The following is a 16,918-nucleotide window of genomic DNA, read 5'->3' as shown; positions in this document are numbered from 1 at the left end:
CAGCATTCAAGATACAATTTTTCTTCAGGGATGCTGAGGATTCACTGTGACATGCCATATTTGTTCACAAATTATCACATTTTATTTAGGCGCTTATCCTCCATATATTGGACAAAATTGATTTTTTTCTCTTTTATTTATTTATTTTTTTGTTACACTGCATGAAAACATCAGCCAACACATCTTGACCCCCTACTTTTTAAAAATTGTTTGCAGGGATTTTCAGACTGTGCCAAAAAGGGCACCGCATCCAAAACAACACCTTCCACTCAAATTAAAATATCTAATTATCAAGTGAATGTGTCCTCGCCATACCCACGCTCAGCCATTATGCATCATGAGCCAGAGAAACAGAGATAGATCATCTCACCCTTCTACCCATCATGTTCTGTGTCATCATCTCCCCTGTCACTTTACTAACCTTCAATTAAGGCGACGAAGGATTCAGAGATCCTAATGCAATTCCACGCCGAGTCCCTCATAAATTTTAGTGACCCTCATTCTTTAATTACATTTGACAAGTGCAAGATATTTGCATACTGTAACCTTGCAGTCCTGCTTCATCTCGGACAGACCTTATTTTCTTTCTAAAAACTGTCTCCAGTTAAATTATAATAAGTTAAAATATGAGCTGCCATCTTGCAGCGCTTCAGTCATCCCAATCGTCCTTCCATAGTCAAATCAGGCACAGTGGCCATTAATAGTCTAAATAATAGACCCAGCTGTTAAATGTTTCCATTCTGATTAGGTGCCTTGAGCACTAATGATAGCAGACGAAACAGACTCGATTCATCTCAAGTAGAGCCAATCATTTCTTGAGAATGATTGGGCCAAAAGCAGTTAGCGTGGCAGGTAAAAGAAACTGTGAGAAAAGACATCACTTCAGATATTGTTCTTCGGAGAAAATTACTTTGATAAAGTAATTGGCTTATAAATAAGTTATGGAAAAGCAGAGAAAAAAAGAACTTTTGCCCACGTCGGCTGTGTTATTTTTCTCCTCCTCGTCAATGCATTTGTGTACTCATGGACTGAATCGAGGTCTCAGCTGCTGTTTGAACCGCTGACCTTTTCGCTATCCTTTCTAGTTACCTGCTTAGGCAAGCACGAGCCGTGAATCCCACTGTAGGTATGACAGGCGCTCGAAAGCTGTAATTAATTTACACGTCAGCTCGGCTTTATGTGCTGACAAAACTGAAGCAAAAGGGGTGTAAGTCACTTTATCGACTTGAGGCGCAAAATGTTAAACTGACTTTTATGAAGCCAATACCTCCTTCAACTCCCAATCCCAAGATCCCCGTGAGCACTGAGGAGGCAATGAGTCCAGACACATCCGTAGGGTCCCGCTTCCCACTGCAGTCACTTTAAGAATTAAGTGGCTCGGTGTATTGTGTTGCTTCATGACCTCACTCAATCAACTCCACCTTCTTTCCCTCTCTCTCTCCCTCATCGGGTTCTCTGAAGTAAAGAAACCTCTGCATTGTGTCAGATAGTGAAGGTCTCTCTGTAGGCACGCACGCACATACAGCAGAACACACATATTCGCACACGGAAATCTCAGAGGCTATAGAAAGTAAACAGGATTAACTGGCTATCCCTCGCTCCACTGTAAACGGCCTGTAATGGCACCACTGCTTCTAAATCCCTCCATCTCTTTCTCCCGCCCCTCCCTCCCTCACCTCCCTCCCTTTTCTATTAAACATGGAGGTTAATCCTCAGCACCCCTTGTCCCTAGCGCCGTGGCCCAGGATAAGCTGTCAGAGCTGGGCTGCTGATACTCAGCTCTGTTCCAACAGCCACACAGCCTGGACGCCCGCATATATGAGTGTGCGTGTTTAATGGCCTTCATGCACATTTATGTGTGCGTCGATGCCGGCGCGTTTAAGTGATTCTAAGTGCATACGTCCAGATCTGTGTCGATGGATGCCTATGTTTGCATGTCTGGATTTTTTTATTTTTTATTTTTTATCTTCAGCCAAATCCAATTTGCATCCCCCTCTCAACCTCTCTTCTTTTATACAATCCAATCTCTGCTGGAGTAAAAAGCTAACTCTGGAGCACTCTAAAGCAACAAAGTGCACTCAGCACCGTCACAGCAGCTCCAGTCTGAGAGCCAATGACACAAAAACACTGACCCATACCTTCTGGTCCTCTGCACTGGGTCTAATGGTGGTACTGGGGGGGCGAATGATGAATTGCTAATGACTATCGCACTCTTCACAGATGTCACAAATGCCACAGAAGTCAATGTGTTTTCCCTTCTAGCCCTCTTTTGCTCAACATGGCCGACCTGCTCGCTGTGTGGCCAGGGAAAAGTCAATATTGTTTAGCTGGAAGAGGAGTCACAGGAACCAGAAACAGCGGCTCGACTGACCCATTCAGCTTATAGGTCATAGCCATCATGTTTTTCTATATTATGGGAATTAATGTTTCCTGGAGTTCTGTAATAGGCTTTAGACCCCTGTAAAGTAACTCAAGCTTAGAGGGACAAAATAATGAATAACCACAGTTGCTCACCTGAAGGCCATCACCTTATTTTGACCCTCTTTGCACTTAATAAAAAAAAAAAAGAATGGGGAAAACAGGGGGTAGAGCAAAAAGGAAAGAAAAGAATAACTGCTAAAAAGTGTGGTAAAGAGACCTCTACCTTTTCAAGGCAGCCGATAATTTCAGGTTCCTGCTTCTGGCTGCCTTTTGAAGGTGACATAAAACCTAAGGTACAAATCGTGGTCATCAGTGTACATTTGCCTTACCCATGTCTAGTTGGATTAAACTGCTTTATCCTTCCAAGGAAAAGTTAAAGACAGCTGCTCTTGGATGGTTACATCCAACTTTGGAAGTTATCAGAAACAGACGTGAAGACTGCTTGACAATTTAGCAATGCAAAGAACCTTTAACCTTCTTTCAGCCTTAGTTTGTGACATACTTGAATAGATTCCCAGTCATCCAGGTCATGGTAATCTGGAAGGCAACTGGACTGAACCAAAAAAAGAAGTCCAGTTGTCTTCTACTGTGACACTCAGGATCACTCTGTGACCTGACACCATTTAGGCATCACCACGTCAATCAAAATTAACTTAAGGAGGCTGACTAATTCATGAAAACAGGCATATGGTGCTAGTTTGTCTGGTCTCTATTATAACAAATGATCATAATGTAGTTGTGTAGTTGAGTGAGCTGTTTCTGCCTCCCTTGGTTCTATTGATTTTCTCAACAGACAATCATAAGTGAGTCACGGTTGGAGCATTTTCACAATTTGGGCTTGAAACCTTGCCACTTGAATCATCACTAAATTATGAACAACTGCAACATTTGAGTGAATGGTTCTTTGATTAAGAAGTCAAAGGTAAGTCCATGGACATTAAAAAAAAATAAAATTAAATGACTCCCAAAGTACATTTTGGAAAGAAAAATCCAATAACAAAGGATAAATATGTGGTATGAGCACTGCTAATGGTGTGCTGCTGCTGTGAGAACTAAAAGTACTGTCTGCAGCTTGAATAAATTCAGTTAAATGATCTGGTTCGGTGTCAATTTTGGGTGAATCCGGCAACCATGACACCAATATTTTTTTCTTAATGGTAAGACAAAAACATTTTAACTGTATTATAACCTAACGCAGACATTAGACCGTATAACCAGAAATTGCTGATATCATTAAAAACTGGCATTTCATTTTGACACTTGAGTAAGTAGAAATAAACTGTGAAAACAACACTGACACACCTTTGTCTTAAAGTTGAGTGTGTGTACAGTAAGTCCAATGGCCAGCCTCTTTTAAGTCTATTTTTGGTCTCTACCAACTACTGAGGGAAATATCTGACTCTTTAGCTACTCTGTGTTCATGATACAGACCGTCTCTTTGGTCTCTGGTCCTGTCCAAATAAAATACAATACAGTTTTCAAGGTTTTCTTTTAAAACAACTACCTAATGAAAACAGTAAAGTTGATGATAGGGCACCTAAAAACTGAGCAGACAACAATGTATTTTGAAAAAGCAAACAGTAACTGCACAGCCCCACTGAGAGCCATACAGAAGTGATGTTATACACCGAAAAGGTTTCACAGGGACAGGTGCCCACATAAGCACACAGCTCTTTATCTCAGCAACACTGGCTGTTAATGCATTACTGGTGAACGCAGACAACATCCACTTTCCATCTTTCCATCTCTGCCACCAGAGACCGGGCTGCCATTTCTGTTTGGTTGAACATTTCCTCCCCAAAATCCACCATCCTTCACAATCACTTTCCATTTCAGTGATGCATGGAGTTACCCTCCAGTACTTACTAGGGATTGGTTCCATTTTCTAAACTAGCTATTAAGTGGGAAAAATCACACAGAAAACACTCATTGATTTGAATGTGTGACAACAGATGTAACCAAACCCGATCTCCTTACACTCCCTGATTATTATATGTCATTTCTGTCCTCCTGGGCCTTAGATGCAGGTAAGCATGGAGACAAATTAACATCCAACACTAAAGGGAGCATTTCTGTGACCACAGCAGTCAAAGAGCTGTGAGAGCAGCTGAAAGTGTTAACAAGGTGAAAAGGAGTGTAGAGGAAGTGACAAAAGTAGGGTGCTGAAGAGGAGGAGTAGGAGGAGGAGGAGAGGGAAAAAGAAAAAAGACATTAACAGAAAACATGGTAAGAAAAATAAAGGTAGCAAGAAAATAAGGGGATAAATAATAAACTGAATGAATTTGTATGGAAGAAAGGTGTGAAATAAATGGGGTGATGGTGTGGGGTGCTCTGTAATTACTGAATTAGGATCTTCTGGATGAAGGTGAACCAAGTGCTCACAGGTATTTGGATGACCATTAGTGCTCTATAGAAGACTTGGCCAATGTGTCAGAACAAGCACTACTCTGAACTGCTAAAAAACCCTTCCTTAATCAAGTCAAACACAAACTGCAAGCCATGTGAACTATTTATAGAAGCCCAGGTTATGTGCTGCAGGCAAAATCACACACAGACGCAACAAAATCTTTCTTTTTTTTCTCTTGAAGCCTCTTGTCTTCCACATCACATGGCAGCAGCTCACTGAACAACTTGACCTTTATTGAGCTTAAGCTCCAAAAAGTTGCATAATGTGGAGAATGGCAATCATCACATAATTAGACAAGCAGAGATGGAGTGATCGAAATAGCATCTTATATAGAATCGTGACAAATTTAAAAACTGACAGCACAAAGTGCACCTGTTTTCCATCAAGAAAAGATGCTTGTTAACAAGTAAGACACCTCATATTCCAACTCTGCCAGTCAAAGAAGCGCTAAATATCCACAGCTCTCTATAAACACAATAAATGACAGCCTTAGGAGGCTGTTGGATTTTACAGTATAATCCGTCTGACAAGGATGCCAGCTAAATTCATAGTATGGAAATTCGTCAGCTCACTGACCTGCCCCCTGGTAGTAGTTTCCTTGTTAGCCCCCCAAGTCCCACAGACAGCATCAGGCATGCACTGGTGACTCACCGGGTCTTTAGCTTGCTGCGCTAACACGGCGTAGGTGGATATTCTGCTGCACAGGCATTTGGTGTGGACAGTGGTTGACGCGAGCGTTTGGCAGCCTTCTGTGCCCCAGTTTTCTGCGCCAGCTTCCCTGGAGGTGGAGAGAAGGGGGGGAGGTGGCACATGGGACATAAACAGTGACTGTAAGACAAATGCAACAAAGAAAGAAAAAAAAAAGCTGTCACATGACTGCACACGCCTATAGTAAACTCCAGCTCCAAAAAGCAGTGAAACGGGGACAGGGAGTTTCAGAAGGCAGACAGTCTGCACCATCAAGTTCACTGAGTTCACCCATTCACTCATAGGTTTAACATTCAGTGATCAGCACTCATGCACACTGACAGGCTTTTTTACCCTGCTGGCATTAGAAGCCAGTGTCACCCCACTTGTTCTTCTCCGTGTTTAGCACTCTAAACACTCTCTTTCACATCTTTGTTCACTCTTTTCCTCTTTCTATCCCATCTCCCTTCACTTGGAAGAATGCCCTACGAGTCTCGAGGGCTTGAGGAAAAATGGAAAGGGTTGCATCGGCTAACAGTTAACAAAAAGCAGCATGGCTTAAGTGGTGGACGGGGGTTAAGCAGGACTAAATGCTGAATTGCTTCGACACTCAACAAGTTACTGGGAAAGCGAGTGCCCAGAATCTCACACAGTGGAAACTTGTGTAGTTTATTTTTGCTACATGTCTCTGCTCTGACCTTCATTTGCCCTGCACCCCTCCATTTCACTCTAAATGCTCCCAATAGAAGGTTGAGTGTGGAGGTCGATCAATAAGAGTCGAACTGAACTAATTACCCTGGCAGTTCACACTGCGCATTAACCTCACATTTAACCCCTAGATATACTTCTATTCTAGTCACCAGAGACCTACGGGAGCATAATGGGAGACATAGGAGCAGCTAGAGAGATGTTCTGATGGGGTCAAGCAGGTCAAATTCATGACTGATGGCAAAGAAGGCCGCAAGAAATGTTTAACTGACTGCTGACCCTGAAGTTCTCACAAGTTTTTGGGAATTTTTGTGTTTCTTTGTTGCTCTCTGTCTTCTTGTCACTGGTTTGAAGTTGGTTAAATGCCGAACAGGATTTAGCAACATGAGATCTTATGACCGTTGTCTGGGTTGTTAGAACACTAATCCAACCTGATCAGGTCTGCCTAATGATCCTCATTGAGCAAATGAGCTGAGTGTAAAATCCGCATAATTAGCACCTATAGATGTTTTTAAGATCCAGGTTTGGTTTCAAGTAGGGCCTTCAATCTCACTTTAAGAAAAAATGAAATAATTTATTGGAAACTACAGAAGAACTAACGCCACTGCTGCTTCATTACTGCAATCGCTGCTGACTTCAGTATGCATGGGTTTAGCGTGGGAAAGCAGTCCTAGGGGAGGTAACCTTAAAGTGTGTACAAGAAATGCTCCACAACAGGGAAAATGTTAATTTAAGGTAATGAAAACAGATCCGGTGACTCTGATCAGTGTAGTCTTCGTCTTCATCGTGGTATCAAACAGTTGGCAACAATACTGAATCTCATTTAAGTTGGAAACTGACAATGACTAAGCTTCACAGTGGAAACCAAAAAATACAGATTGTGTTTGTTCATTTTGTTCTTTCTTCTATATAATGTTTGTGGAGCTGAAAATATGAACTGCAATCATTGCCGACAGCACGTTATGCACTGTTTTTCCACTGCTAATGCTTTAGTGCAGAACTTAATTACCTCTTGCCAAGCTAATAGCAATGAGTACCCTCAACAGCTGATGGAGAGAAAACTTTATAAAGCATTTCCTGTATAAAGACTTCACGATATTATTATCTGCAACCTTCAAATCACTCAACAGGGCACAAAATGTCACCTTTGACTGGAAAAACTGTAAATGTGAGCACTATTTAAATCTCCAACGAATGCTTTGGTGACGGTTTGATTGTATGAAAAATAATAAGCTGCTTTGGTTCTTGTCATAAAGCATTTTTACCTGACCTTTGGTGAAAAATCACACAAATAAATCACTTCAAAAATGCAGTGAAATTCTCTTCTATGTATTATTTTATCTATTTTGAATAGCAAAAAAAAAAAAAAAGAAAATATGGAGAACTATATGTTTCTATGCAGCCACTCTAGTATCAACTGAAAAAAAAACATACATGACATTGGTTTTTAAATGGCACTCTTGGATTTGGAATTGCAGTAATTAAATTATCTAATTATCCCCAACATGGGGACAGGAACAATAAGGATCATCAGTAAAATGGTGAATCACATTGCATCGTGGTTGTCTTGAGCTTCATCATATTTCCTTACGACTGTTAGTTCAAGTGTGATCCATTTACTCAAGTCCAAATTATGTTTCTGTCATGTTAAATGTTTAATCTTTGCAGTATAGTACGATCATTTTGCTTGCAGATGCTTCCCATAACTATATAGAACATATCTTTGTGAACAGTCTAATCAATAACACAACTACCAAACTACTGCAGCAAGTAGCAGTAACAATGGAAACATGTTCTAAGGTGTCATACGTTGTTGAAGAGATAAATTTGCATTATTTTGGGATTTCATAGATCCAAACACGTCGTAGCATCTTTTTCTGCTGGTTTAAGTGACCTTCACTGAATGTATGAGTGCACCCCCAGCCAGGAACACACTTCCTATCAGAGAGTAATTATCCTGAAGGGACAACTGATTACAAAACCATTTGCATGTTTTGAAAATCTGCGAGCATGGATTGCCAAACTATGTGCACAGATTGCATGTCCGTGCACATGGATTACTAATTCTAAAACCACAGTTTACAAACAGAGCACCGATTGACACATGGCTCTTCCTCGTTTTTCTTTCAGCTGACACAATGGGGACTCGGTATATTTGTCATTGTGTAGTTACAGGTGTTGATTTTTGTTTTTGAGGTATTATTGGACTTCATTTATTCACAGTCTCCCTTCAGACACACTGTAGAAAATTTTCTGCTGGTCAAGAACCACCTTCACTGAATGTATGCACACTCCCACTGCGAGGACCACACTTCCTATCAGAGGGTAATTATCCTGGCAAGACAGCGGATTCGCATGGACTGAAAATCTGTGCCCAAAGATTACAAATCCATGCACATGGATTATGGATCCAGGAGCATGATTTATAAACTGAGGACATGGATTTACACACGGCCCTTCAGTTTTTTCCTCAGCTGACACTCATCTTGTAGTTACAGGTACCAGTTGGCATACTTTTCATTTATGGCTAAGCATTTTCTTTATACATGTAACATTAAAATTCAAATAAGCCAATTTAAAACTAGCTGTTGCAGTTTTTGTGCTTTTATATTGAAGTTCAGACTCAAAACTAGTCTTATTTTGATGTTATTTGCCAACATAGCCCAACTTTGTTCATTAAAAATTCATAATAAATCCAAAAAAACTAAACTGACTAAAAGCGTACAAAGCAAAACATCTATCAAAATCATCTAATAAAGCAAGGAAACAATTAAAAACCATTTTTCAATGACAAATAACCACAACACAGTACATCACATCAGTCAAGAATAAACACACTTTTGCTGTGACAAGATCTCAAACACGATTACTGTGATTAGAAATGCCAAGAAGGCATCGACATTAATTCTCAAAACTATGTCTGAGCATGAAGGAATGTACACGCACACACAAACACACATGCACGAACCAGACAAGCACACAGAGAGAGACTGACGATTCATAATGTCAGTAATGAGATGTGAGTACAATTCCCTGATGATCATCATCTGCACGGTGACACTTCAAAGACTGAAGATCGGAAAACGAGTCACAGCACTGAAGCAGAGACAGCTTGACAGGTAGCAACATGGTGCAGGGCTTTGTGTGTTTCTGCGCACGTCAGAGAGAGAGAAGATGTATGAAAAAGACGAGGAGAGCGAGGAAAAAAATATATGTGCACTGGTTACCTTTCATGAGGAAATCCACCAAAGCGTGTGAGGTATTTTTAAGCTTTTTTTTTTGTGTGTGTGTGTCTTACATCTATATTCCTAATTAAGGGAAACATGCACATATGCAATCTGTGGAGCTTTCAGCTATTTATCCAACATCATATGCATAGATAATTTGAAAAACATGTGAGCTCTCTATGTGAACTCCCCAGAGATGTCAAGTAAAGTATTTACAAATGGCTTTGCTCACACAAGTAAAACGTAGCCATATGGATGAGATGTGCATTGATGACTGTGTGTTTCATGAACGGATAGAAGAAAGTGTAGACTGACTTATTTATGTTGGTTACCTTGCAGTCTTGTATTATATGCACATACTAGCGAAAGCATGCCTGCCTTTCATTTACTGACACAAATGGACTGCCTCTATGCACACATATTCAGCATTCTACACCAGTCTGGCAGCAAAACAGGAAGTTGGCATAATGAGAAACTGTCTGACAGCTCACAACAGGGGGTCGCTAAAGATAACACCAGCACACAAACACACACACAAATACACAGTATCTGTGACCTCTTTGTTTCCTTTGTTGAATGTCAACCTTAATAGGCCGCTGACCCTCATCTACTTTAGCTAGATTTGATTGTTGGTTTTGATGTATTTCAGCAAAAATCTAGCTTTGACTTTTTATTTAGTTTAATGTCATACAAAAAAGTTGGCTGATCTTTGTTATTGCAGATCCACTATGTTCTATGGATACACGCTGCTGCTGCTGGGCTGATAGAAGTATTAGATCATCAGTTAGGCTTAGCTAGAGGAAAGATTAAAAGGACGTGGCTTTTGTTTTACTTTTGTTATAGCATTTGAATTTTCCAGGAGCTGCTGCTGACTCTTCTTATCATGGAAAACAGGTACCAGATGTACAAACACATCTACATATCGGTATAGTTGGCTTATAGGCCACGGATCCCAAATCAGCCTGGCACTATATATATATATATATATATATATATATATATATATATATATATATATATATAAAAAGTGTAAATATACATTGCATCGTTCAGTTAGCTAGCATTACGATAATCGATGCATCTGTTGTTTGGTCTTGACTTTGACAAAGAATAAAGTTTGACTTAATGGATGTTAGAGTTGGCCTCATTTTGACAGGTAGCTATCCCTCAGTGCACACGGAGATTACAGAGTTTACTTTGATCAACCTGAGCCACAGCCTTACATATACACACAACGAGACACAGAGATTGCAGCCAGGCAAGTGGCTCTGCGAGGTGGTATAGAGGCTCTGCTGCTTTGAGATAAATGCTATCATCAGCATGCCAAAATGCTGATTTTTCTGTATCTGTAACCTTTACCTTGTCCATCATCTTCAGCTTGTCAGAAAGTTGAAATTTGCCAATTACAGCCAAAAAAACAAAGTGCAGTTGAGGATGATTTGGTCTGAATCCAGAATTTGTCCAATCCAAATTCAAATTTTGACTTCATGATGGCAATATTCATTCAGATGTGCTGCCAATTTTGCCATTACTTGCAGTTGAAACATTTCAATCAAAAATGCAAATGTCTGCCAAAGCAGGGGGATACATCACTTGGCAACCGTAAACACATTTTATGACAATCAATCTTGCAGATGTTGAAATAAATGCATTGGATGAGCAAAAATGTTGACCTGCTGGTAGCACAGGACAAAACGTCACAGCTCACCAAAGCCACTAGGATTAATCCTCTGGGAAACATGACTGTATAACTTTCATTCAATAGTTGTTGAGATGTGAGAAGTGTCAGTCCAGCAAACTGGCATTACCATATGTGTAGCCACACTGTTGCATGGCTAAAAATACGGTTTCATGCTTGAGATAAACCCACGGCGTTACTTCCCTACACTACATTAAAACATATACAGTACAGTGACAGCCAGAGCGTATCAAAACGCTTTCCCAATTTGCTCCCTAATTGCTAATAGAATGATGTTGCAGCTGTTAGGAAAAAAAACAGAAAAAATACTTCCTGAGCAATAGCGTAAATTGACCTTTTAAGTCTTCTGAGAATAAATTGGCACCAACTCTTGACTGAAAGGGCAATGCTATGAAAACCAATTGCCCCCTGTTAAGAAGCACAAAAAAAAGGTTAAACATGCTTTGAATTCTAAAAAAACTGAAGGGCTTGATGCAGGGATTTCAGCTGTATAAAAGTAAAGTCCCTGATAAAGGCTCCCTCCACCTGCCTCATGATGTGTTGCCAGTGTCTTTCATCCGAAGCACCTCTTCACAGCCATGTGAAAAAATAAGCACATCCAATGGAAATTTTGGTGCTTTATTTTTTTTTACATTTTCACATGTCTTAGTCAAACATCTGACATCCAGGATCTTGTGCTCTCTTTATTAGTGAAGCCTGTGGTGTTATCATGCCCAATTCTAAAAAAAAAAAAAGCTCTCTACGGCATTCAGAAAGGTTGTTGATCCCTCTGAGTCTGGCAGGGGATTTAAAGAGATCTCAAAATTATGTGAAATAAATCACTTCACTCTAGGCAAAAACCACTGCCAATTTGTCCAGGATTGGCCGCCCCAGCAAATTCAGTCTAAGAACATTTGATGTGAAAAGTAGACATCAATTACCCCAAAATTTTCTCACAAGATCTCCAGGTAAATCTGAAGCTTTTGGCATCAGTGTTGTCTACAATCAGACAAAGATGGCTCAACTCTGACCTGCACAGTAGGCTTGCAATATAAAAGCCTTTGCTATTCAAAAACAACATTAGAATAACGCTAACAAATACACATCCTATTGGAATAGTCTACTCTAAGTGGAGGATTCAAAGATATGTTGCAGATATATCTGCTTGGCACACACCAACAACAGCTTTTCAAGAGAAGAACCTCACGCCAACTGTGAAGCATCGTGGTAAAAATATTATGCTTTCGGGTTTCTCGACTGCCACAGGGACTGGACAGCCTGCATTCTATCAACTATGATATCCTGCATCATATCAAGGAGTGTTTGAAGATAATGTGAGACCATCTGTCCCACAGTTTAGCAGGAATATGACCTTTCAACAGGATAATGATCCTAAGCAGACTAGCAAATCCACCATGGAATGGCTCAAAGGGAAGAGATGGGGGGTTATAGAACGACCTAGGAAAAGCCCTAGATTTGAATCCCATTTCAAATCCCCCTCCGTCCCCAAACATCTTGCAAATGAAGGACTTTTGCAAGGAAGAATCATCAAAAATTTCACCAGGTTAATATCAGAGATTGCTGGACAGCTTTGCAAAATGCCTACAAGAAACTATTTCTGCTAAAGGGTATAATACTGACGTCTGAGGCCAGGAGTGTACTGAAGAGAATATTGTTTCTATAATTTTTTTGTTGAATAAATGATTGAAAAAATCTAATTTTTTTAATGAAGTAATTCAAGGATACCAAATTTATTTGTAGGCACAGATTCGACGAGAATCAAATGTGCGTTTGTCCAAATGTGCCAAAAGACAGTACTTTAAAGTCAATGGGGTCAAATGCACTTACAATTACTCCTTTATTTGAAGCAATAGGTAACATTTAGTACATTCAATAAAAGCCGCCGTTAAGCATTAAACCAGTTATACATGAGAAAATGTTGTTCTCCATGGCTGTCTGATTTAATGAGGATTACCATCATCAGCTTGTTTCAGCTGCTGGCAAATGCTGCCAAAATTGATTTATGAGATGACTGTAGCCACAACATACAGTTTAGTCCATTTTTACTTGATAGTAATAAATTGCATTCCAATTCGTCCACTGCTCTGCTTCGTTTTGCTCCCTCCTGGCAAAATGTGCCGTCAAATATCTGCAAAATATTCGCCTTTGTGTCATCAGTGGTCAGAAGGGTAGGGAAGCAAATATATTACTCAGAGAAAAAAAATGTGAAAAGAAAAGGGCAAACAGCACCAGAAAGCAGAGATGAAGAAGCACTGGGGGATGACAAAAAGAATTTCATGCACAGATGGAAATCAGTAGCATGTAAATCACAGAAAGTTTTGTCCTCATTACAAAAAAGAATGCTTTCAAGTCAAATTGCTGTAAAGTCTCCACAAGATATTAGGTCTAATATTCAGTGCATAATATTGTGAAGTCAATGAGCAAATTACCCCAGACACTGTGTAACCCAGTGTTTTTATGCTTTTGTGAAGAGAGGAGCGAGTATAGCCACTGTCTGAAACAGAGTGAGAGTTGGTGACACGCCGGAAACAGAGAGCTAATGAGTCACAGACAGAAGGACTAGCAGGAAGGAGAGCGACTGTTGTAGTATGAAAGGATTTGAAGGATTATGGAGGTAAATGGTCTCAAGAGGACATTGATTCAAATACACCAGCGGGTTAAAACTCATCTTTGCACATCAACATCAATGACACTCAACAGCGATAACAACATGGATGTGTTTGCTCAGTTTCTATAAAGTGTGCTGATTATTTCTGTACCTCATTCATGTCATATCAAAATATAAAAGGCATAAAAGTAACAAACATTTAAACATCCTGCTATAATGTACAATAATACTATTTTACGCAACCAATGACGCACTCAGAAAGGTGTTTTCATTTATCTGGCATGACTCAATATCCCAACTTTATGTTTAGATTTGGTTATTTTCCCTAACGTAAGTCACACACAATTCTTTCAAGGACTGCTGGAAAGCCTTTACTGTTTCTGATGAACGGCTTACTTTTGGTGATTTTTTTTTAAAGATAAAACGCAGCGGGTAGCTCAACAGGTTGAGCTGGCGACCCATAAACAGGGGCTATAGTTCCCGACACAGCACATGGGTTCGAGTCCAACCCATAGCCATTTGCTGCATGTCTTTCCCCTACTCATCTCCCCACTGTTCTCTATAATAAAGGCTAACAAAGCCCCCCCAAAAAACTTAAAAATAATGCAGTTTAAACTCATTTGTGGGTTTTGGGGTTCACAGGAATGATAACAAAATTCCAAGTTAAGGTATTAATGCAAAAGACATATAACAACCTAAAAAAATGATGTATAGGCCCACAGTGTCCAAAGATACAGTAACAGGAAGGATGTAGAGGAAGGAAGATGATCTTAGAGAATTACATAATTTACAGTGAATGTGGACCTTCTATAACATCCAAGTGGAAATCTAACATATTAAGGCCTTCTAGATCCCCATTGACTCACAAGTTACACTTGTTAGGGCAGTACAACCTCCAGCTTTTTTCTTGGTAAAAGGTGGAGTCCACATATATACATTGACATTTTTTTCAGGAGATATTTTTTAAGGTTGGAGTTAATGAATTAATGATGGCTCAATTCCATTTAGCTGCTTCATGTTCATGGTCCTTGTTTTGTGCTCCATTTCTTTGGCCTATGTGGGCAAAAAAAGCCATAATCAATATTATCTTGCAAGAAAAAAAGCCATCATAAAAATCACCACATCTCTGCCTGTAATTAAACTGATGGAAATGGATCTGTCTTCATTGTCTCCCAATATGGGACAGACTTCTGCAAAGTGCCTGAGTTAAAGTTCTCAGTATACAGTAGACTGAGTCAGATTAGTAAACTCCAAATGCTCAAATGTCATGAACTGCAAACTTGCAATCATTTTGTGATTATCTGCCTGTATGTTGCAGGAGAACACAAGGGCTGGATCATCCTGCTGGCCCAGCTGGCTGTAACCACAGCAAACATCAAAGGTTTTCATCACAGAATTTCCAAATATTATCCTCTTTTTCTCCCAGGATTTTCCAATGCTCCAGATTGTTACATGTAGAAAGAAAATATCTTTATTTATGTTTTTGTCATAGCTTAATTTGATATTTTTACAATGTAATCCTGTGTGTATTCAGTGTCTGTGACTAGTTTCTTCAGTTCAAGAAGGTTAGATTGTCTTTAGCCATATGTGTATGATACAATGTGGATTATATGATTTGTCTGGACAAAGTGCTTAAGAAAAAGTTCGGTGCAGGATTTAGGTGTGTGTGCTCACAGCGTAATATGTCTTGTCTGCTGATCTTGTAAAAAAAAAAAAAAAAAAAAAAAAAAAAGCATTTTTATACATTTATTGGATGTATCTAACAAAATGTAATCTTTTTTCCCCCAGTTTGAGAATCAGATCAAAAGTGAAAACTGTGCTGTAGGTTATCTACCTTGACACCACACATAGCAGTAACCTCTTTATGATATGAGGGGTTTAGTTTCAATCAGAATTGAAGCTACTGAGAGAAAAAAAAAGTGTATAAGAGTTGACGTTATACAGCTGATGGAATCTATTCTGGTAGATGTGACATCTATGACTACCATGGGCAGAAAGTGCACGCTCACCAGATGCAGCGCATACTGGCCTTTTAACTCTCAATTCAGCTGGAAAGCAATGAAGCAAATCTTCTCATGACACGAATCATCTGTACTTACTCGACCCTTCATAACGCCTATTAGGCAGGACTGACCGGCATACATTTATGCGTGAGTGTTCACCACAGTGTAGGGCCATGCTTGCATTCCTGTGCTGCAGAATGCATAAATGTATTTGACCCAGATATTCTAAACTCTGTAGGAACTAAGCTTTCCTCTTGTCCACTGGCTGATGTAACGATGGGTCTCATAAGCAGAAGAACATGCTATGAGATTATCTGAAGCTTGTTGTGATGTTTATGTGCAAGACTGTACAGCTTATGTTTCTAAATGCCATCTCCACTGCGGCAACTTGAACATGAAATATTTATTGATGCGAGTCCTATGTGTTATGGAACGTATCAGAGGAAAAAATGAATTAAACATCTTTCCTGATGCATGCATCAATCAATATGGGAAAAAAAATGAGGTAGCTATCACAAGGCCAGTGATATGAATATTAGAAAAGATTTCTATAGGATGGCACAAAGGCAGCTTAGAATAGACTCATTCTGGGTCACTTACTTTTAAATGAAAATTTAAATGGGTCTTTTTTTTTATCAGTGACAAATGTACCGTCCTTGCCTAATCCTACTCGTCTTTCTTGTAGATCGTGTCATGTGAGGGTGTCACACAAAAACCTCCTTCCTGCTTCTTTCCTGATTCTCGTGTGAGTATGCTTTGTCAATGACCTCAGCTGTCCCTATCTGCTCCTCTCTGGCATGGCCCTGGGCTAATTTATAAGCTTCTTTCCCAGGATTATCTTTCTTCCTGGTGTGCAAGCTAGTGAGAAAACAGGAAAAGCAGAGACACCGGTTTTGGCTATACCGCCATGAATGGCCTGCCGTTCTACTGCCTGTGTTAACACGGACACACAACTATGAAGGAACTGTCTCCTTTAGAAAATGGATTATTAATCCTGGCTGGGGGATAAAAAGCCTTAAAGCTTGTCTTTTTTAGTGTTTTTTCAACCTTTCAGGCGATGCATCTCATTGAAAATGCAGAGATTTCTCTAAAATATAGACATGTACTGAGTGTCTTGCCAGGGGCTCAAAAAGAAGGCCAAAGAGGCAAGTCTCTGTC

General features: G+C 39.8%; 1 protein-coding gene across 23 annotated transcripts in view; it reads right to left on the bottom strand.

Moving 5' to 3' along the window:
* Positions 1–16,918, bottom strand: part of adgrb2 (adhesion G protein-coupled receptor B2) — a 226,936-nt gene that overhangs the window by 53,745 nt on the left and 156,273 nt on the right. For all 23 annotated transcript variants that reach the window (XR_008604242.1, XM_035949388.2, XM_035949386.2 and 20 more), the window contains one exon: positions 5,480–5,606. Coding sequence is in view for 22 of the 23 variants with exons in the window: in XM_035949388.2 (XP_035805281.1) it covers positions 5,480–5,606 (127 nt within the window). In the remaining variant the exon portion in view is untranslated. The remainder of the gene's footprint in view (positions 1–5,479; positions 5,607–16,918) is intronic.

Source organism: Amphiprion ocellaris, chromosome 15 (assembly GCF_022539595.1).
Source record: "Amphiprion ocellaris isolate individual 3 ecotype Okinawa chromosome 15, ASM2253959v1, whole genome shotgun sequence".
In the NCBI taxonomy this organism is placed as follows: domain Eukaryota; kingdom Metazoa; phylum Chordata; class Actinopteri; family Pomacentridae; genus Amphiprion; species Amphiprion ocellaris.
The sequence above is the reverse complement of the archived record's forward strand: the minus strand, read 5'-3'. Positions and strand labels throughout refer to the sequence as shown.